The sequence below is a fragment of the Gossypium arboreum genome, chromosome 7 (genome assembly GCF_025698485.1).
Source record: "Gossypium arboreum isolate Shixiya-1 chromosome 7, ASM2569848v2, whole genome shotgun sequence".
Lineage (NCBI taxonomy): Eukaryota > Viridiplantae > Streptophyta > Magnoliopsida > Malvales > Malvaceae > Gossypium > Gossypium arboreum.
Window position 1 is genome coordinate 17,179,392 of NC_069076.1, and position 23,102 is coordinate 17,202,493.

At 33.4% G+C, this 23,102-nt stretch overlaps 2 protein-coding genes across 3 annotated transcripts; both read right to left on the reverse strand.

Moving 5' to 3' along the window:
- Positions 1-525: 525 nt before the first annotated feature.
- Positions 526-5,504, reverse strand: LOC108461061 (probable tRNA (guanine(26)-N(2))-dimethyltransferase 2). 2 transcript variants are annotated; one of them, XM_017760879.2, is made up of 13 exons: positions 5,201-5,504; positions 4,658-4,754; positions 4,455-4,567; positions 4,260-4,347; positions 4,001-4,122; positions 3,502-3,641; positions 3,349-3,421; positions 3,041-3,129; positions 2,847-2,952; positions 1,937-2,149; positions 1,394-1,588; positions 1,158-1,235; positions 526-1,002 (listed from the first exon to the last, which is right to left on the reverse strand). In XM_017760879.2, exons 1-13 carry the CDS (start codon positions 5,294-5,296, stop codon positions 760-762), a joined length of 1,653 nt encoding a protein of 550 aa, XP_017616368.1. In that variant the 5' UTR covers positions 5,297-5,504; the 3' UTR covers positions 526-759. The 2 variants fall into 2 exon arrangements, with proteins under 2 accessions (XP_017616368.1, XP_017616287.1); XM_017760798.2 differs by having other exon boundaries at positions 4,455-4,754.
- A 15,709-nt stretch (positions 5,505-21,213) lies between these two features.
- On the reverse strand, positions 21,214-22,697 carry LOC108488774 (scarecrow-like protein 3). Its single transcript, XM_017793063.2, has one exon. The coding sequence runs from the start codon at positions 22,554-22,556 to the stop codon at positions 21,303-21,305; it is 1,254 nt and encodes a 417-aa protein (XP_017648552.1). The 5' UTR covers positions 22,557-22,697; the 3' UTR covers positions 21,214-21,302.
- Between the last annotated feature and the right edge of the window lie 405 nt (positions 22,698-23,102).

Below are 23,102 nucleotides of genomic sequence, written 5' to 3' on the forward strand. Positions count from 1 at the left end.
ATAAATTTTACTTAATATATAATAAAATAATTTATCGTAACTCTTTGTTAATATTGTGATACATGAAATATAAATTTTAAATACTTTTAAAAAAAATTAATATTACTTATTTGTAGAGTTTAATTTGAAAATATAAATCATATGCGAAGGGCAAATTCTTTTGGGTTGGCTTGAAAAGCCAAGCAACATGTTTACCATTGATTTTGGCTTAAAAAGTTGAAAAGCACTTTTAAAATTCAATGGTAAACGAAGCTTAAGAGCGATCTGAAGTAGAAATAAGACAAAGTTGAGGTAGAACATATCAATGTCATACAACTTCTGGAAACAAAGGAAGTGTTGCTGGTTTTGTGTATCATTTTAGGATTCTCTTAATAGTCAGTACTGCTTAATGAGTTTCCCAGCAGAAATTGCAGCAAATGAATTTTTTAGGCTAGGCTACTAATTGCCCTCTGTTGTGGTAAGTGTTAAAGAATCATACCTTTGTATTCATGTTTGAATGTGTACAATGTGAATTCTTTCAGAAAATTGATAAATTGAAGTCCCAGGCTATCATAGAAAACCAACCAGTAAATAGCTTTGTACTGTAATTCACAGTTGCCTTTTGCCTGGGATCAAACCCATGAATCAAGTATAGTTTTCAAATAGAAATTACATTTTGCAAAATTGATTATGGTGGCACAACCATGAATTCTAACCTCTATGCAACCATCGCAAGTTTTAGAGATGAGGAAGTAATATAAGATTAATGCCAACCTTGGTCTATGATTCAGCGGAAGCATCCTCGAGCTTTTCAATCTTTTGTCGTTTGGCATCAAGCTCGCTATCTTGATGGCTGAGACACCCATTTACTTTCTCTTCACCCAAAAGAGAGATGTGCTTGCTGGTGATTTGGCGACCTGCCCTAAGCTTTGGCCCCCAGTGCCTTTCAGGATTTGGAAGGAATCTAGCAACCTTCTTAGCTTGTGCCTTGCTCAGGGATGCAACGGCTCGAGCAAAATTTGCCTACCAAAAAGAAAAGGATTGCAGGTGTAAAAAAGAATTTTTCCTACTTTAAATCTTAACTTGTATATGACCATGTTTATGTCCAAGAAAGCATCTGTTCATATGTAGAACATGAAATCAGCAAGCAACTAAAGAAAGCAGCATGAGAAACATACTTGAAGAACAGGTTCTTTGGCAAGTATCACACTTCCGGGCTGATCAGCTGGTTGAGCTTTCACTGGATGATTTTTAACCTATAGAGGAAACAACAAATTATGGATGACTTCGTTACCATTCCATTACATGTCTCTTGACCAAACTATGGATGTTGAGGAGTTTGAAAGACCAAATAACTTAGTCTAAAGGCACAAAATGAAGGAAATACAGAAGCAAATTAAAAGAAGCCCCTTACCCAGCAGCGCATTATGTCCCAAATGACATCCATGGGAGCATCAGATTTGAGTCCCAATGGATTCACATGAGTTCCAGAAATTCGGTATCCTGCGTTGATCACAGCAGAGCGGAAAATAACTGCGGATGGAGAAGTGCATTTTAGTGTAGCACAAAGGTTGTGCAGACTCAAAAAGAGAGGCACATCAGGCAATTCCTGCAAAGTAATTTCAAAGTGGGTAACAAACATAAAAGAATCTCTAAAAAGAGTTGAACTCTATTCTTTTAATCAGTTTTCCATGAATTTTCAACATTTGATGGTTACAAACAATTTAATAACCATCTTATATCTAATGGCATGTGTATCTGAAAGCTTGTAGCTTACGCTTTCATGTTCGAAAAATTTATGCAAAAATGCAGTCATATCAAGACTTGATTCTACAATTAGTATCACCACAGAAAATGGGATGGCTCACAGTTACTGAAATAACAGCTGAAGGGAACTACATTCTAAGGGTTGATAATGGAAAACCCAAAGGAAGGGTTAAGGGAAAAAAATGCATACCTCTGAAATTGTAGTCAATACAGCAGAGATGCGATCATAGGCGGGATAACGATCCTTCATTGATTTTACATCTGATAGTATGTTCATTACCCACTCTTGATCATGGATTGGAGCAGACCATATAGGGCCACCCATGTTAAATTTCTTCTGACAATGACTACACTCTTGAGGGACTACAGGTGCAAAGCCCGGGAGAAATCTCACACTGGTATTCTGAACATATAAAAGTGGATGCAAGATCAAAATATTGTGCAATTCAAGATTATGCTACATTCAGCATACTAGTCTTTGATGTAACATAGCACACATGTCACTCACAAAAATACATGATAAACACTTTGATCAATTTTCAAAGCATCATTCTGCTCATTGTACAACATAAACCCTTGAAACATTTCCTTACATTGTGTCTAAAAATTTAAATCATACTCTCTCGGAATAGAAGTAAGAATTAGCTTCCATTAATTAAGGAAAGGACACCAAATTTCTTTATGCAAAATAAGTTTCCTTTACTGCCCCATCATTATCATGCAAAAAGTTGCATCATTTGTCAAAGCTCCATCAAGAAGAAAAAAACAAGCAAGAGAGAAAAGGATAAATGAGCATATGACAACATTTATAAAGAAAATGTGATGCAAATACATCAGATCACCAGCAGCAGATATGATAATCATATAAATTGTTATAAATGATAGCAACAAACACAGGCATACGCAGAACTGTGAGCAGTATGCTGTCAGGCATCAGAAGGAAAGTTCTAAAATCACCCGAACTCAATAAAACCTACTAGCTGCATGAACATGTCACTGATAGCAACACTAAGCAATTGAATGAGCAAAAATGGAGTAATCCATGTGCATCTTACTAACAAACAAGAGGCACCATTAGCACAATAAATCAGGAAGCAAACCTTAGAAACGGTTCTCCCAATAGGCTGAAGATGAAAAGCATCACAACCAGTGCACTGATAGACATATGATAGCTTAAGGGGAGTATTCTTCATCGCACTTGCCGAACTGCACCGAATTAATTGCCCTTCCATCATTCATTATGTGAGAATAACTTCTGCTTTAATGAACTAAATTAAAACAAGAAGCGACCTACGTGTATATGCGAACAAAAACACGGACATAAAAGTCCATCTGGACAGATAGCACAGGAACAATATAACGTTTGTAGCGGTTTGCATGACTCTGTATTCAAGAAAGAAGTACCAATTATGTCAAATAAGAAGATTTTTAAGAGAAAGCATTACAGTTATATTTTATCCTTAATCAATTAAAAGTTTTGCAAGTAAAAGAATTTAAGGAGCCCTAGATGCCTTGTTCTTTTTGCATCAGAACAAGATCTATATAATAAATAATGTGTTTTGAGTGCTTAAAGAACATGCTTTCTGAAGGACATGAAATTACCTCAATGCAGGCTAGGAGTATCCTCAAAGCCATTTCGTGGCAATATTTCCCTCTCAATGGGTACGATCCGTATCTGTTCCCATGACCAATTATTAGATGAGCTTAACTTTTCAAAGACATAGTCAAAAGAAGGTAAAAGTAGTCAAATCTTACTTGGAATAACAAACCTCCCCATTACCCCCACATAAAACTGCCATATCAGTTGCAGTGCACATCAGCATGCCCCCATCAACAACAGATTGAACTGCAGAGTCCAAGAACACAGAAGGGGAACCATAGGGGTCAAGATCAACCTGAAACACAAAATTCAGCAATAAAGGATATAAGCACAGCTCCATTTTGAATAGTGCCACCCAGAAATAATAAAAGTTGCCCATCAATTATGAAATGTGGATGACAAGTAACATAAACAACCTACATACAGCCAATTGATTAATAAACTTTCTTTTACTATGTACAAAGTGGTTTTGACGTAAAATGAATTCCTAATGAGAATGATTTACACTCAAGAATTTTCTGCAAAGTTTGATTTAAAGCTTTTAACTGTCATATCATATCAAATTCTTTAGCAGCAGTTGAGAACACACACATATCAAAATTTCCACATAAAATAGTTAATTTGAAAGATAAAGTAGCAGGTGCCATGCCATACCACATCAAATTCTTTTGGGTTAGTAAGCATGTACACACGAGCATCAGCAAGATGTGATTCCACTTTTGAACAAGCTACAGAACCATTGAACATTATATTTCTCTGACAAGCTTCAACAGCCCCTGCAAGTAGACACACAGTATTGGCATGGATATGAATAGGAACCATAAAGGAAGCAACTACAGGTGCTCCCTTGATCCAAATGATCCTTCAAACAAATATACATATAACATCAAGAATATCAGTACATCTATACCACCTTTATCATTGTCTAAGGCAACAACTTGACCAATCCCTTCTACTTCCCGAGCATATCTCAGAGCCCTTAACCCAGAAGCTGACAACGCCTATAAAATCACCTTAAAAGCAACTCAGAAAATGATATGACTAGCATTGGGTGGAAAAACATAGAAATTTATATCGAAAAAGAAAAAGAGGAGGATTTTAGAATGACCTCTAGAACTCTAGGTGGTTTAAGCTCCCCTCGTACTTTGCCTTCTGTCTTAACTGGCTCTTCTGATGTAGTACATGTGTCGTCTTGAGATTTTTCTGCAGGTCCTTCACATTCTTCATTTGATTTTTCAGTATTCATATCAGAGTCATTAAGTGTATCATCTACCTCAGATACAGAAACATTATTCTCAGGCAGCTTTGCACCTGATTTGTTCCTTTTAGACAACAATGCCTCGTGCTCCAGCTTCCATCTCGATATGAATGTCCTTAGGACAGCAATAGACATGTCTCTGTTGTTAACCTAATTATTGTTATCATAGTACATAATTAGGATCCCCTACTACTGAACTCGAACCAAGCAAACAACACTAAAACTATACTGCAGAGGAAACAATATCCTGCTTAAAGCATCCAGCAACAGAGCATAGAGGTTTCAGTGAAAGCAGTAAAAAGAGAGAATTTTTACTTCCTCTCCTTTCTTTCCCACCATTTCTGAGCAGCCAGTCACTGCGACATTGTTAAAGACATATCTTAACCTTCCCCCAAAAAAAAAAAAAAAGCAGAGTCTTTTCATCCATAAATCATTATAAAAATTATAGAACTTCTCAATCAAATCAAAAATTTCCAATTAACTAAAACTTAACCACGAAAACCATGAATTCAATCAAATTTAAATTGCCCGTCAGTTCAAACAAAAGCTACCCATCAAATTTCTAACAATGAATTGAATTTAAAAAAATTTGGTACCTGGGTTTTGTTGTAAAAAACTTCATTTTTAGCATGCATAAGAATCTCAGCTTCTCCTTCCTTGATAATGGTGTAGTCATTGAGATCCATTGACATTGTTTCTCCTTTTACATGCAACAACAATATCTGGGTCCCCTTTACTTCCCTTACTGTTTTTCCCTTCCTTTAAGTAGTTTTGTTCTCTGGGTTTGGTAACTTCTTTTGGTGTTGGAAGTTTGAAACTTCAAATCGGTTTTTGATGGTTAACAGTTCGTGAAGGCGGCAACTTCGTGAAAAAAAAAGGACCCCTCCTTATACGTGTGCTTTGAGTAAGCGGAAACCCTATTTTATTTTGAATTACAATTCTTTTTTGGTAAAAAGACCTCTCTGGTCACTCTCAATTTCATTATTAAGCAAATTGGTCCCTCTTAAAAGTATTAGACCCCTGTCAATTTCAAAAGTGAGCAAATAAGACAATTAATCACAACATTAATGTTTTTCATAAATTTTACATACTTTTATTGATAGAATAACAAATTTGGCCTTCAAATTTTATCCATTTTGTCAATTTGATCTTAATTTAACAAATTTAGCCCCCAACATTTACACTTCTATCAACTTGGTCCTAATTTAACAAATTGAAATTGCAAAATTTACACATTTTGTTAACATTTACACAAAATATGTAAACATTGAAGACCAAATCTGTCTTTATGCCAATCAAAATTAAGTACAATTGACAAAAAAATATTAACATCATAATTAATTGTCCTTATTTTTCACTTTTAAAATTAATAAGGATTAAATTGTACTAATTTTTTAAAATGACCAATTTACTCGATTTCAAATTTGATAAGGACAGGAAATGTGTTTTCCACTTTTAAAATTAAGAAAAATTAAAGAGCTAAACAAATGTGAGTGAGATAAACGGAACAATGAAAAACAAATATGATAGGAAGTTACGTATGAAAAAAAAATTAGAAAAATATAAGTTATTTATGAATATCTCTACAATTATTTAAGCTATCATATAATCTCTGAATTGATATTACAAAGTTTTTAAAATTAATAAAAATTATACATGAATGGATTTAAACTCGTACTATTTATATCAATAAAATATTAACTTTATCACAGAATAAAAACTTTATTTTAATATAATATTTACATTATTGTATTATTCATGTTTTATTGTCCCAATCAATTATATATCTATATTATTATTATTTTTATTATTTAAGCCTTTGACTAAGTTAGTATCACGAGTCAATTAGGCACCAATTCAATTAAAAAAAAGTACGAAAATATCCTTTCATAATTTGTATCTATATTATTATTTAAACCCCTAATTGAATTGGTGTCATAAGTCAACCGAGTACCAACTTGGTTAGAGAAATTATAAAAATGTTTTTCCGAAATTAAAATAAATTATAACATCAGGAGGTATTTTAGTCCTTTTATTTAAAAACAATAAAAAATTTGCATGTGTTGGATTTGAACACCATGCTTAAATTTATTATGATTTATTTACGTGTTTAAATTTCATTTTACTCACAATTTAATCTATTTGTTTATTTTAATATCATACTTATCCTAAATATTGACAAACATCCGTGTCCTAAATATTTTAGTAAATTTCTTTTTACTAACATCCGTGTCCTAAATACGTAATTTTTAAATGCATACGTGTGATAAAATTTTTAATAATTAATAAAAATATTTAAAATTTAATATTAAATAGGATTTATACCTTTTATTTATACTTTCAATTTTAGTCGTGAAAGTAGTGTTTTATTATTCATTAATATATATGTATAAAAGTTATTTCTCAAAATATGTTTTTAGAGATACTTTAGCATCATTAAAATTGTCACGTCTCATTAAAATCGAGTAACTATTTTGAGATGATTACATCGCTTTGACACTTTTGAATGTCAAATTCTTTGTGAAATATTTAAAACTTTTTTCTTAAACAATCTCATTATAGATTTTAACCATATATGCAATGTTTTACATAATACTTAAAACTATTAATAGCCTCTCCCAACTCATAAATAGAATAATATTTAAAACTTAAATGGTAACAATATAATTTGATTTTCTAAACATAATATTTAATCCGAAGCATCACATACACTAATGTTGAGTTCTCTGTAAAAAAAAATTGTAAATGTAATTTGAATAAGTTTTATTAAAAATTAAAATTGATCTCAACATCCATGAATGCTGAAATCCATTTAAAAACTTTAACAAAAATCTAATTTAAAACTAATAAAAAGAAATAAAACTTTAAAATTTAACTTTTAAATATTTAGTGAATTTTGAAATTAAAAATATAAAAATATTGAATTTTAAATTATATTAAAAGTTTTATCTTAAAACTAAATTTTAAATTTTAAAAGGTTTCATTTAAAATTATCTTAAAATAAAATATAAATACAATTTAAAAGTAAACTTATATTTAACTAATTAACTATTTATTTAATTAACATATGATAATATAGAAATGTAATATTTATTTATTCATTTAAAATTAAATTTTTCAACAATACTCATCTAATCTTTAAATATTTAGTAAAAACTAAAATTAAGAATATAAAAAATTTAATAATGTTCTGTTGGATATTTGAATGAAGACGATAGAATTGGAGACCTATATGAAAGTAAACAGTAGACTTCGAGGCGCGGATGACGCTTTCCAAAGAGACCTATTTACCTGCACACAAAGTTGTTATAGGGTTAAGACAAAGGTCCTCTAAGGATACAACGAAGTTTTGAATTTTCTTTGATTAGCAAAATCAAGGAATTCCCTAATTCTTACTTTAGTTCGTAAAAGTAGGATTGATTGTAATTGTATGATTTGTGAGCACCATAATGCCTCTATTTATATGCACCCAATGAATACAATTTTGAAGAGCCACAACTCTTCATATTGGACATACTTCTTGAGGGAAACATGTCCCATGGAAATGTATCCATTGGATGATAAATCATCACTTTTAATTTGAATAATGCTTATGAATAATTAAATTTGTAAGATGATAAATCATCACTTTTAATTTGAATAGTTCTTATGAATAATTAATTTGCAATCTATAATTTCCAACAATCCCTCACTAGATTGCTAATTTCAGAAAATAAGTACACAATGATTATGCATAAAAAAGGGTTTCCGTAGATTGAACCTTCCTTTAGTGCAAACTCTCAAAGTATCAACAAATTGAATGGTGGCTAGTCGCTTGAACCATCACTCTTAAAGTATTAGAGTAAGAGTTTAATTTTCTTTAGAACTGTTATGGCCATGTGCTCATCTCGTTTCTTGAACATGTACGAGAGAAAACCATAAAGAAAATCTCGTTGAAGCGGCACCACTTCATGTCCATATAGGTGGATTTCATGGCAATTAATGTCCATCCATTAAGAGTAAAACTCATCTTCCTAAAATAAAAACACTAAATCCTAATCCTTAGTGTATATTATCATTTGATAACTTGTAATTACATTTTGAACCTTGAAACTAACTTTTGGCTAGAACAATGTAGGGTTTCCATTATCAATGATGTGATTAGAATGGTTTTAATCCCATCTTAGTGGTCATACTCTTAACCAAATCCCTTAACAAACCTTTTATCAATGGATTCGCTCTTATTGTCAATTGACTTAAGATAGGAAACAGTTATCACACCGTCCCTAATCAATTGTCTCACATACTCATGTCTCAAACTTATATGTCTAGACTTTCCATTGTACACCTTATTATACGTTTGAGACATGGTAGATTCACTATCACAATATACAGAAATGGTGAACCTACGTTGTAGCCACTAGTTCATAACTCTTAAATTATTGTCGATCTTTACACACGTGGACAGTAGCTCCGAAGTCAAGCCACCAATTACAGGACTTATCAGTTATAGCTATGTTGAGTTCAGTAATCATACCGATCTCCAAACTTTCGATTCCTTCTGTAACCATGGCCACTAAGTCAATGTCCTCCACCATATTGGCTTTGAAAGTTGTGGCATTTTGCTTTTTTTTGAGAAGTCTGCAATCTTTAATATAGTGTCATTTTTTATTGCAATTTTAACAATTGTGAGATTTTTTCTTCTTGTCTTGCACGTCCTTGGCCTCGGATGTGGCCTTTCGTTTACCATTTCGAAAGTTCTTGGACTCGTTCACATGGTTCACTTTAGAACTTTGAGGAAGATATACCGCATCACGTTTTCGAGTTTCCTTTTTAATACGCAAATGTCTAAGTATTTTCTCCACAGTGAAGTCCTCTGCCATATGCAGAAGTTTCTTTTTATAATTATTCCAATACGATGGTAACTTCGAAATGATAGCCCCGACTTGTAACAATTCCGAAATAACAACTTTCAAGTCACAAAGCCTGCTTACAAGAACTTGTAATTCATGAACTTGATCCATGATCAGGATACTATCGAACATTTTGAATTCGAAATACTTCATCATTAAAAATTTATTAGTACCTTGTCGGTCGGTGTTGTATTTCTCTTCAAGAGCTTTCTATATTTCCACTGCGGATTGCATTGACATGTAAAGATCAAACAATCGATCAAACAAGGTGTTGAGGATGTATCCTCAACATGTGAAATTGTCTTCTTCGCGCTTCTTCTTGAGTTCAGCCACTTTCGCAATTTTCTCAGAATTTGCTTTGGGGGCGAGATCCTTCACAGTAAGAAGGAACAACATCTTTTCTTTCCAATGATTGAAGTTTGAACCATCAAATTGGTCAATTTTCACAAACTCTTGGTTCATCACTTTGAATGCGATGTTAGCCTCAGTCGCCATCTCCAAAATTAGTTATCTTTGATTGTTGGATATTTGAATGGAAACGATAGAATTGGAGACTTATATAAAAATAAACAATAAACTTCGAGGCGCGGATGACACTTTCCAAATAGAACTAGTTGCTCCCACACAAAGTTGTTATAGGGTTAAGATAAAGGTCCTTCCGAGATACAGCGAAGTTTTGAATTTCCTTTAATTAGCAAAATCGAGGAATTCCCTAACTCTTAATCTGGTTTTTGAAAGTAAGATCGATTGTAATTGTATGATTTGTGAGCACCATAATGCCTCTATTTATATGGACCCAATGAATACAATTTTGAAGAGCTACAACCCTTCATATTGGACATGCTTATTGAGAGAAACATATCCCATAGAAATGTATTCCTTGGATGATAAATCATCACTTTTAATTTGAATATTCCTTATGAATAATTAAATTTGTAATATGATAAATCATCACTTTTAACTTGAATAGTGCTCATGAATAATTAATTTGCAATCTATAGTTTCCAACATATTTAAATTGTAACACTCTATACCTGACCCTATCGTCGAATCTAAGCTACAATATGCCACATTCATTGTCAAAACAACTACAATCAATTTAGATACATATACAAATCATAAATCATGCAAATATAAGATTTATAAGTAAACAATATAATAAATATACATTCTTGGGTCCTATATAAGCTTATAAAAACTTTAAAATTAATATGAGATCGAATTAGGACTGAATTGTAAAATTTTCAAAACACAGGGTGTTGAGAAATGTGCTCATATTGTAGTAAACATGTAACTATTTTCTATGTATTTGAGCAATGAATAAATAAATAAAGTTAATTTCACATTTCACTATTATATCTTTAATGTTTATGTCTTTCATGTTTTGCATACATAGCAAATTTATGACAAACAAATATTAGCTCATTGATTGTCTAGGTTCAAACTGATGATAAGTGGCACTATAAGAATGCTTATATTGCTAGAAAAACAACTTACTTTAGTAGATAATCTAAGTGAGTCTGTAATCCTGTAAAATAATCAAAGTGAGCATTTGATTCAAATACTTATAAGGATTATTATGTCGTCTAGAATTTCAATTGGGGAGAATACTAGTCTTGGCTATCGAAGCAGTTGACTCCACAAGTAAAGATATAGATGTCTTCATTGAAAGAATGATACACTGGACTGGACCCAAGATGAATTAATTTTGAATCCATTTGTGAATTAGTTCACTTGTGACGTTCATGGTGTGATTTACCTAAATCTTGAGTTAGTCACTGATCATGCGTATGTAACTCATGTGCTTTGATATAACTGAAGGCTTATGCTCTAAAGATGATCAAGCCCATAACCGGTATGTTGGGTACATGACTTGTGTATGGCATGGTTTTACTAGCAATGATAGAATTCATAGCTCGATTAAAGAGTTAACGATATCCTCTCATTGGCATTGTGTGGATTCATAAATATGGAACGTGGTCACGGGTTGCTTATTCTCAAACAAACAATTTATCACAGTAATTTGTTGACAATGATCACATTAATCATTAAGAAAACACAATGGTGACAATGAGATAAAATAGAATTGTATTAAGAGAGCGAATTTGACTCCAAGGAATTAAAGATATCACATGAGGGTAACACATACATGATGAAGCCACTGGACAAAGCAATTGGATGAATTGTTTTTGTAAAGAGGATACAATAAGGAGTTTTCAATCATGGTACTTCTTGTGGATTGACTACATGATTAAGTAAATGGAAAATTATTGGAACAATACTTCTGGACATAATTGCAATTACTCGAGCCTAATTGTATTTGTTTGATTGGTCCCTTTGCTATCTCAACAAAGCTCGATCAGACTACATTTGAATCAAAATAAAATTTTACGACTTTGGGAATAGTTTAATTGAGTCAGTTTATTCTATATGGAATTAAATTAGGCGGTCGTGAGAATTGTTCAACTAGAGTATTTGATTAAAGAATTTTCTTAAAAAATTAATTTGTAAAATCTAAGTGATTTTGAGAAAATTAATTTTGATCACGTAAAATTAGATTAATCAAATTAATTAAAATTAATATGATATTTTTAAAAATTAATTTTCAAGTTAGACAATTGGCCTAATTGGTAATTGAGCTTAAAAATTGGACCTGAAATCGAAAATTGGACCCAAAAACCAAAAACCGAGATCGAGATCCAAAAATTGGTCTATCCAGGCCTAGTATGTGAAATTGGGCAAACAAACCAATCAGTGGCTAGACCGGACAAGTCAATGACCGCCTATAATTGTTTATAGTAAAATAAAACACCAAAAATATATAGAATTAAAACGGCGGTGTTTGCAAGTGCTTGGGTCAAATTGTAATATAGTTAGTACAACAAAATACTTGGAAGTATTTCGAGGATCGTACCCAAGGGAGGATGGAATAAATTATGAAAACTTTTCTATAATAAAAAATCTAAGTAGTAGTAATTAGTCCTATATTACAATAAACCATAAAATAGATTAATAAGAAATTTTAAATAATAAAAACAAATAAATAAGAAAAATAAACAAATGATAAAAATCAATAAACCAATCAGGAAGATTAACTCGCTTCAGGATTTTGAATTAACTTCGGATTAGGGTTTTAAGGTGGATTAGCTACCGATTGACCAATTATTACCTCCCAACCTCTAATTAACTAATCGATTGGTTGATTCTCGCTTATCCCCCGACCTCACTTTCTCAACCAGGATAAATTATGATTTACTCGGTTTAATTTATCTCCCGACCTCGTCTAGCCTATGAAAACTTCCTAGAGTTATGTAACACCCCAAACCCAGCTGAGTAGGTTCGACCCGAATTTGGTGAGCTACATTAGCCACCAAAGTGACTCTCGATTAACTCCAAATCTAACCTCTAGCACACCACTTACTTGCAATGTATATTATGATAAGTTATAGCATAATAGCGGAATAATATCATACATAGAATGTAAATCATGTGGGCTTATCAAACAAAATGAGGGAAGGGTTCACAAGCATATAGGGGTTCACAAACGTACAAGGGTCGTAGAAAATAATACTTCGCAATAAAATTAGCTTGCAATAAAATAGGCTTGCATATGATGTTAATACATACTTTTGGAAAAATTGAAGGAATGTAACATGGTACGCATGCAAAGATAATTAAATAAACATCAAACTTTATTAATGCTAAAAAGAAATTAGTAATAAAGGTTTAACTTCATGGTTCGCAAAATATTAAAAGATTAAACTTAAACTTTAAGGATATTGTTTCATTAACAAAATCATATTATGATAAATCTAAACCCCCATAAATAAAACCCCATCGCCTATTTCCTCAGATTCACTTATATATGTTCAAAGATGACCCTCACCAAGTCATCTACCTCGCCATTACCATCCGTGACTTACTTACCTGCGAAGTAAGAGAAGAGTGGGTGAGTTCATTGTGAACTCAGTGAATAATCAGGATCATCAGCGTACGCTTAAAATACAAAATTTAAAATAGAAAGAAGACTTAGTAAAAAAAATTGTATCGCGTGCTGAGTTCGTGGTGAAGGTGTAAGACCCTGTTCGTAGAATCTGCTTGTCATAAAATCATATAAGTTTGAAAATAGTTTTGCGTGTACTTATTGAAAATCATGCTTAAAAACTTAGCTTGTTTTTGTTTGAAAATGTATCTTATAAAGCATGAAACATGCTCACATACTTGTCTTATCGAAATGGCTGAGGAACATAAAATATGTTCTCGCCCTTGTCTTAACTTACTTATATTATCCTATCTTATTTTGTTGGATATATGGATCTCCTTATAACGCCTTAGAATAACTCAAAGAGTCCTTAACATGTCTCATAAGTGTAGCATAAACTAAACACTCTCATGTATACCAACATGTCCTATTTAGTGGAGTATAGCTTGACATTCCCTTATCTCTCCACATGTTACAAGGCCTCAACACCCAAACCATAGAACTTATAAGCGAGTACTCATAATCTTTTGGTATACCAATATATCCAACATATAAGCTCAGAAAAGAGCTTGCACAGAAACTTATCACATACAGCTCACAAAAACATAGCTTACAAAATTGTACTTTTAAAACATGTTTTAAAACATAGGCTTACATAGGAGTATGTGTAAAACATATCTTTAAAACATAGCTTAAAAATATATCTTGAAAACATAGTATTAGAACTTTTAAAAATAGAGTTTTATAGGGAAAACTTACTTTTGAAACTTAGTTAAAAAAACAAAGTTCTTGGAAAACATAACAATTCGCACACAAGTTACGAACCCTGAGCATTCATACTAAAAAACATGATAGTTAGCACACTTATGGTAATTTTTAACCACTCACTAATAAAGCTAAGAATTTAAACGAGTTTTGCTTTGCCTTTATCCTTGTTGGTGGATGGTTCACCTGGTTCTTAACATACATAAAACACAAATTACTTAAACAGACAAAACCTATGAAATTCATACATGCAAGCGAACCTAGCTTCTTGGACAGTCAACCCAACAGGACATAGGCTTACCTTGGTTGCTATGAACTTGGTTTAAAATAGAGACTTGACAACATAATATTGATGAAAGAATTTTTTTGCATGGAATAAGGGTTGTATTTATAGGCACTAAGTATCTTAGTGATCTTTTCATGGAATAAGGGTTGTATTTATAAGCATTAAGTATCTTAGTGATCTTAGGATACCCTACTTGACTTAGGAACCCTAGTCAGTTTAAAAGAAAGTTACATGCACGAAAAGTATCCTAGATACACAATATTTTTATTTATTGATTTTATTCTGACTCTACTTTTGACTAGCGAACCCCCAGTTCGCAATTCAACTGGCGAACCTCAGCTCGCCAAACAAACTGGTGAACACAACTTTTAATGAATCCAACGAACCCCTTACTGCATCCTTTAGCATGCATTAGTTAGCCATGTTAATATCCCATTTGGTGAACTCTAGTTCACTAAAGCATTGAAGAACCCTCACTTGCAAAGTTAAAACTTTCAAACCCGATTTTGGGATTACAGGTTGTCAATCCTAGTGGTTTAAGAACACGTAATTCCTAAGAAATTTAACAAGAATACAAATGAAAGGAACTCACTAGAGATTACTAGGAAATACCTTGCCTATTCTATGGGTTCTTTCCCTTTTTTCACTAAGGCCTTCTTTCATTTCTTTAGCTAAATAAAATCAAACACTCTATTAAGTACAAAAACAAATAAACTTTTAACATAAAAACAAGAATTAGAAACATATAAACATTAACTAGAATGAAGTTTCCTTCCCTCCATTCTCTAGTATAAACCTTTATAAATGGTTCCTACAACCCTATCATTCTCTAGTATTAATCTAAAGAAGGACTCAAGATTTACTAGTATCTGGCTTGACCACATAATGAAGAATACGCATTAGGCTTTTTTTAACAAAACAAGGATGAACAAAGAAACAGGAAATAAAGTCCTTCTCTGTTAAGCTTTCATCCTATTTATATAGGAATTAATTCATAATCCCACTATAATAGGTTACCTAATCACATTACATGCACACACGATTCCACTAAACTCATACAGTTCTACTAATTAGACACAATTCCACCAATCAAACATCATTAACGAGGCTCTACAAGTGTCATGCAAAATGACATGTTTCCTGTACGTGTCTTACCGATTTCGGATTCTAAAGTAACGGATTTATGTGCCACAATTGAACCCGCCAATGGCGGGTTCACAATGGAAAAGCCAAATATGAAATAAGGATATGCAAGATGGCGAAAACTAGCGAAACATTTTGCAAGAGAAAACTCACCAAGTGAAATAAGTCAATTCTTCACGAATTTGACTAGCTCATTTGCGAGTTACCCTTAAGCTCACTTGGTCAACTGACCAAAACATGGACAGGAAATACTTGGGGCATAACATCCTGTGGGTTCAGTCCTTGGAATACTCTAGTATTTCATTAAATATTATAAATATTATAACTGATCTGTAGCACTTGCTGTAAAGTTGCGATAGTTATATTTGTTTTAGTGTTGATTATACGCCTAGTCACGGTGTTCACACGCCAGAGACTGGAGTGTGGTCAATTGTGTAACACCCCAAACCCGGCCTAGATGCTATGGCTGAAATCTGGCGTGTCACATTGAAGTGTTTTTCAAAAACCATGTTCTCATTGAAAACCCTTCTTACTATTTAGAACCTCTGGCCATTTTAAAACTTTGTGAAAACCTTAGTTTCCGTTGGTTTATTAAAAGTCATTCTCTTGTAAAACATTATTACCTTTAAAACTTTATTTGCTATGGAAGCTTAGTTTAAAGTTTTGCGGAAACTTGATATTTTGAAAAACAATTATTGTTTTGGAAAAAAAAATTGTGTTCTACTCCAGCAGTTATAAAACAATATATAAAATTCCAAATTTAGAACCAGAAATTAAAAGAGGCCTTGTTACAACCTAGATCAAATATAAGTACTTGTAAATAGATAACTTAAAAGAAAATCAGAAACAATAGCAGTTGTGTGGCCACCTTCGAGTCCCTCGCAGCACCAATCCTCCTAATGCTGGGGATTACATGCACAGTTAATAAACGGGGTGAGTTTATGAAAACTCAGTGTGTAATCCCCTCCTAAATTACAACAGTTAGTAAACAAACAGAATTCAGAATCAGTCTAGGCCGGAGCCCATTACATTAAAAAAAATATGTGTGAGCCTAAGCCCAGTACAATTTCACTTGGGTCTCAGCCCTCATCAGAATCAATTGGGCCTAGCCCATTCTCAAAATTCGTAACTGTTGGGCCTAGCCCTTTAACAAAATCAGGTGGGCCTAAGCTGATTATAGAATCAGTATCAGATGCAGATATGCAGACAGATAACCAGCCCAGTCCAACCAACACACCACCTGTACCAACCAGCACACCATGTGGGGATAAAATCGACCCACCCAGCAAACACACCAAACTTAGCACCGGTTGCGGTACTAAGTTAATAGAACGGCTCAACACCGTAGACAGAACGGCTAAAGGCCGTAAAGATCGCAACAACACTGCCAGTTAACAGAACGGCTATAAGCCATAAGTATCACAGAAAGGTTGAAAGCCTTGTACAGAATGGCTATAAGCCGTACACTTCCTCCGTCCATAATAACCCAACCGCATGGAATATGTCATGTCATAAATATTACGTACATGCAAAGTCATACTCAGTACAATCATATATGTAAATCATAAGCACATCAGTCATATGAAACATAAGGGCATAATAGTTATTCTACCATACAGGGGTATTACGGTCATTTTAGACTACAGGGGTATTTCGGTAATTTTACCAAAATTGGGGTCTCAGCTCAGATAATGACCTCTCCGAAGGTTCACAGTCGCCTCAGCGACACAGATAACCTAAATGATCATAACAGTGTAAATGGGCCCAAGGCCCATTACTAGGCTCAAATGGGCCTACACGCTCGTATGGCCCATTTAGCCCAATTTTAATTACGCCTATATGACCTATATAGCGTAGTCCAATATTCATCACTTACCGCGAATTTAATCCGTGTGGAGCCCATGATCCCATTGGGCCTACATGGCCTAAGCCCACGAGAACGCTCGTGGTGGCCTCTATTGTCTGTTGCCTATGACTTGTGGGGTCGGTTTACCCCACAAGCATTCGCACGCTCGAGAGGCCTCAAATGCCAAAGTTTTTACTTTTCGGCTTTTGTCGACTTCCAACAAAGAAGGGCATGAATACACACCTATTTATGAGAACGCGTCAAAGTCCATGATCACCAACCTTGGTTAAGTAGGTATGGCATAATCCTTCCTAAAACCAAGTGATCACCAACTCATTCTTGTTCGCTCTATTTAAAGGCAGCTTCTCGCCAATTTTCATGTTAGCTTCCCGATGTGGGATTACTTTCAACCATTAGGAAAGAGTTCCAGTCCAACTCCACCTCCTACACAGCTCAAACAGCAAAAATAAATACCCCATTGTGCATCCCAAGACTTGAATATTAAACCTCATAGTTACACAACACGCCACCTTGCCACTACACCACAAGGCTCTTTGTGTCACCATTTTAGCCTCAATTAATTATAAGGTCTATAGGCCAAAGTCCAGGTTCCTTTAAAAGAAAAACCAAAATAAATTGCAAGAGCCAAGACTTGAACTCAGGCTCCCTTACAACCTTAATGACACCACAACCATTAAACCACATGCTTCCTTGTGTCATTTATTTACCACAATAATTTAAAAGGCCTTCATCCAAGCACCCAGGGTTTTATTCATTTAAAACCAAAATTTTTGCTAAAGCCCAAGTATGAACCCAAGATTTCTCCAACACTTCTTATGGCCATTAACCACCAAAATAGACATTTAATTGTGTCATTTCCTTGCACAATTAAATACTCATATACAACCTCCTTACGGAACCATACTCAATGCCCAATACTTCTAGGCCCAAATTCGGGGCGTTACGAATTGCAAATCTCATTCATCGATTACAACATTTTAAATTTCAAGTACACAACAAAGTTGGAATAAAATACCTTAAAGTTGAAGATTTGGAATGTTTACTATCATCAGGCCCCCATTTCACAACTACCATTGCCTTCATCCATCTTCACTACTAATTGTTTCACCGTCTGAGATCACCATCACTGATTGTAGCAATAATCCAACACAATAAAAATCCAACAACCAACAATAATTTTTATTTTTTTTAAAAAAAAGGATGAAGCAAGCCTCGAAGTGAAAACTTGCAAAAAAGGAGAAAGAGAAAAGATAAAAAAAAAAAAAAATGGGATACAAGAAAACAAAAAGGACTTATCTTAGGTGTTCAGTGCCAGTGGCTAGAGAAGATCCTAGAGTAGTTGGTGACTTGGCATTATGTTTTCATGAGAGGTAACAAAGGTAGTGGTTGAAAGAAGAAAAAGTTGAGTTTTTTTTTTCTAAAAAAGGGTGAAAACGAGATCTTGAAAAAGAAGAGCAAAAAAAGGAAACAAGAAGAAGAAAAAAGAGTCCAATGAATCTAGAGAAACTCACCGAAGCAAGGCGACACTAACGGCTGTTAGGGGCTAAGCAATGTGCAAAATAATTAAATGAGGCATTTTTTAGGTTTTAAAAGAAGAAAAAACAAGTTTTTTTTTAAGCTGAAGAAGAGAGAATGAGAAAAAAAATTTGTTTGATGTAAAATTGGAAGGTTTTAGAAGAAACCCAAGCGGGTCAAATTTGACCCAAGGAACTAACGACTTGATTCGAGTAGCCCAGCTAGTAATCAAGCAGGAGGCTAGCTTGTGAAGCCTAAGTTCTGAACCCATCTCAACAATATTTCAGGTCCAAAATCTCTAGGTTTCGTGTATAATTCCTTCACCATGGACCTATAAGTATAAATATAAGCATAATGATAAATGTAGCCCTTAACCTTTATATCTTTTGTTAATTTGACCTTTAAACTTTTTAAAAAGTCGAATTTGACCATCAACCTTTCAAAAAGAATCTAATTGTTATTTTTTTAACAAAAATACTGACTAAAACGTTAACTTTTTAAACATGGCAACCCATATGGTAATCCACATGTACTTCATGTTTTTTTTAAAAAAATTTATGAAATTTTTATATCTTTTTGAAATTTTAAGTTTTAAATTTTTAGCCAACAAGCTCATAATTCTATCAACTAATTCTAAAACACATAAAACCCATTCATGGTAAGTCCTTGAACTTTTAACAGTTTAACAAAATAGTCATTGGGTTTGATAGATTAAGTTACAACGATGTCAAAAACATAAAAATCACTAAAAAATAGGATCAAAATACATACCATGCATGCAATATGAAGCTTGGCCGAAAGCTCCCTAAACAACAATGGTGGCTTCGATTTCTTAGGTGAAAATAAGATGAAGATGATGGTTCATCTTTTGTTTTGTTTTGTTTTAATTTTATTTAATATTCAAATTATAAGTTTACCCTTTTAAAATTTATCAAATTTTGTGACATGCATCACCTAAACCGTCTACTACATTTAAAATAGGTACAATTACCAAATAGAAATCGTAATTCATGCATTTATAGTCATTTGACATAATAAACTTATTGTGATTAACTTTGACTATTTAATCTTATTTTTTATTTAATTAACTATTTAAACGTTAATATTTTTAATTAAATTTTTATACAACATTGTAATAACTTTGTAAGTAATAAATAAATAATAAAATACTAACTCATTGGTTAGAATCATGGTCCTGAAATCATTGCTTTCGACACCATTGAAAATGGGTTGTTATCGGTTTTCACATAGATTTATTCATAGGTCAGGCTACCCGCCTAAGCTCAAAGGCCCGTTCGAAATTTAGGAGGGTTTGGGCAAAAATATTAGGCCCAAAAAATGGGCTTGAGAAAAAAATTAGGCCCAGTTAAAATATATGTTGGGTTCGAGCTTGAACATTCAAGGGTCAAGCCCGACCCGACCCGTTTTTAAGTTTATAATATTTTATATTATGCTATATTAATATATTATATAATTTATAACACATTAAAATAATAAACTTATACTAAATATAAATAATAAACTTATACTAAATATATAATAGTACTCTAATGTAAACATTAAAATAATGTTAAGATGACAATAAAAAAATTCAACAAATAAAAAAAATTTATTAAATATTAAATTAAAATAATATGAATATTTTTAAAAATAATATGGGAGGGTCATAATAAGTTTAGATTAATCTTTTGCAATTATGGACAAGCTTAAACAAAAATTTAAGCTCATATTTCAAGTCGGACGGGGCTTGAACAAGCACAAAGTTTGTCAATATCACGCTTAGGCCGATTCAAGCCCAACTCATGAACACTTCTATTCTCATATTAACATTATTAAAATTAATGTTTTAGTCTAAATTTCTAATATAAAATTAATTTTTCTTTTGTTGAAATGTTAATAACTTAATTTAGCTAAAAAAACCCAAAAAGTTATAATTAATTTAAAATATACCTATAGATGGCAATTACTTAATTTCATTACCATGTTCAATATTATAAATATTATATTTATACACTTTAATTTATATAAAATTTAAAATCTCAATTAAATTTTTATTTATACATACAAGTAAAACCCAACATTTTTAGAATATTTGATTTTGCAATTTATGAAATTAAATATTTGTAAATTACAAATTAGTGTAGCCAATAAACATGTCCTTTGCCTTGGGCCAACAATAAATTATTTTTATTAATACAATTTCACATACTAAAGAAAAAAAATTACTATACATAAATAATACATCCCTCTAACAAGTCCATGCAGACACTGCATATAATGGTCTATCGTGCCAACAAATCATCAAGCTTGCCCTTTCGTTAACAATTTTGTAACCATTTCTACCACATGCTTCCTCCATTTGCTTGGCATCTTCCGTTGAGTCATGCCACATCATAACCGGCTTAAATCCGGCTTGTCCGAACCGAACCATCCATCTCCCATATCTCTCATGCCTCTCTTCTCTTTCAACCCCTTCACATGCCACAATGTTTTCAATTTCTTTCCCAAACATTTCCTCCAAAACAAGCCTTTCCCTACTCGAGGTATTGCCCCCGAATGTAGCATCGACCGAGTCGAACACAGCGCTGTAGTAATGCAGTCCCTCAACGAATCTATCAATCAATTTGTTTAAATTATGGTCGGCTTCTTTTTCGACTAAAAAGAAAAATTTAGCGGACGATGATCGGATTGTCGATAAAAACCGAAACATTTGCTTGGAATCTTTGATGCCGTTAGTCTTGTTGTGGCTGAAATGTGCATCAACACTATCATCCTCCGCTAATAAAGTGTGGAGATTTAATATTGATATGAAAGCTAATGCTTCTCCTGATTTTACCCCAAGTTTGTCTAATGTTAGCTCTCTTAAACTAGCATTTAGAGGGGCAAATTGAAAGGGCAGGCCGAGTGCTTCAGCCTCCTTAACAAGCCTTGGGCCTAATTCCTCTAGTATTGCCTTGTTAGCATTCATGCAAGTGACCTTCAAATGAGGTTGTCCATCGAGCAAGCACGAAAAGCTCCGAAGCAGCGGGATCCACAAGTTTGCATCTCCTGAACCCAAGTCCACTAGATGGATGACTCGCTCCCCTGTCATGGCCTTGATCAGTGTACGAGATATGATGGCATAAGAGAACCCAAGGTAGGGAAACACTCGCCCGAAGAGCGGCTGAGCTTGACCTAACTGATCTTGTTTCGGCAACTGAGTGTAGTTCAAGGCCTTATGTAAGCCAGGCCAACGCTTGACAAGGCGTACAGCAAGGGCAGAGGCGAACCATGCCGAAAGGCGTTGCATGGAGTCACCAGACACCGAGGCAAGCAGCGATATCTGCCGGAGACACTCGTCAGCACGGTGTAGGTTACTGGACGAGGCATGCTTGGCACATGTTAAGAGCAGTTGGATAAGGCGGACACCTCTCTCTTCGGGCTTTACAACCTCTTGCAGAGTCGAACCAGGCGACAACGTAAGGGATAAGGTCACCTCTGGCTTTGGAGAGCTACTCATCATGTTGACCTTTAACAAAATAAAATTCAAAATAAAAATAAAAATAAAGAGATTTGCAGTAGTTTTTGGGAAGTTGTTGAAGATAGCATGAGATGACTTATAGGAGAATCATGTTTTGAGATAGAGCAGGAGAGAATGAAATAGGAGGCTAGCTATTGGAACTATATCAATAGCTCCATATAAAAGAATCCAAATAAAGGAAATGTTTGTCAAGTGCTTTTAACAATTGACTTTCATGTACTTAAATCTTGAATTTGAATGACTTAGATTATAATTAAACTTTTTTTTTATATGTTATGTCAGGATCATCATGCTCATTAAATAAAGTAATGTTGGTTATCTTTAATTTTTAAATCTAGGCCACCAAGGTGGTGAACAAAGGGAATTGTTTGTTAGCTTTTGGCTTCAATGTTTCGATACCAACGAACACGATTCTCCATTGATTTGTCCGTAATCCAATTTAAATTTAACCTAATGCAAATGGATTAGACGAAAAATGAAATGAATAATATAGGTTTTTACCCACCATTGATTAAGGTTTTCGTAAAA

Bases quoted from the DNA above. Each gene is read 5' to 3' on its own strand.
- LOC108488774 (XM_017793063.2), bottom strand. From the start codon at position 22,556: ATGATGAGTAGCTCTCCAAAGCCAGAGGTGACCTTATCCCTTACGTTG.
- LOC108461061 (XM_017760798.2), bottom strand. From the start codon at position 5,296: ATGTCAATGGATCTCAATGACTACACCATTATCAAGGAAGGAGAAGCT. The intron at 3,642-4,000 runs GTATGGCATGGC...TTTGTGTTTCAG, and splicing joins ACCCAAAAGAATTTGATGTG to GTTGATCTTGACCCCTATGG. The intron at 3,422-3,501 runs GTAAGATTTGAC...TCATGGGAACAG, and splicing joins GGGGAGGTTTGTTATTCCAA to ATACGGATCGTACCCATTGA.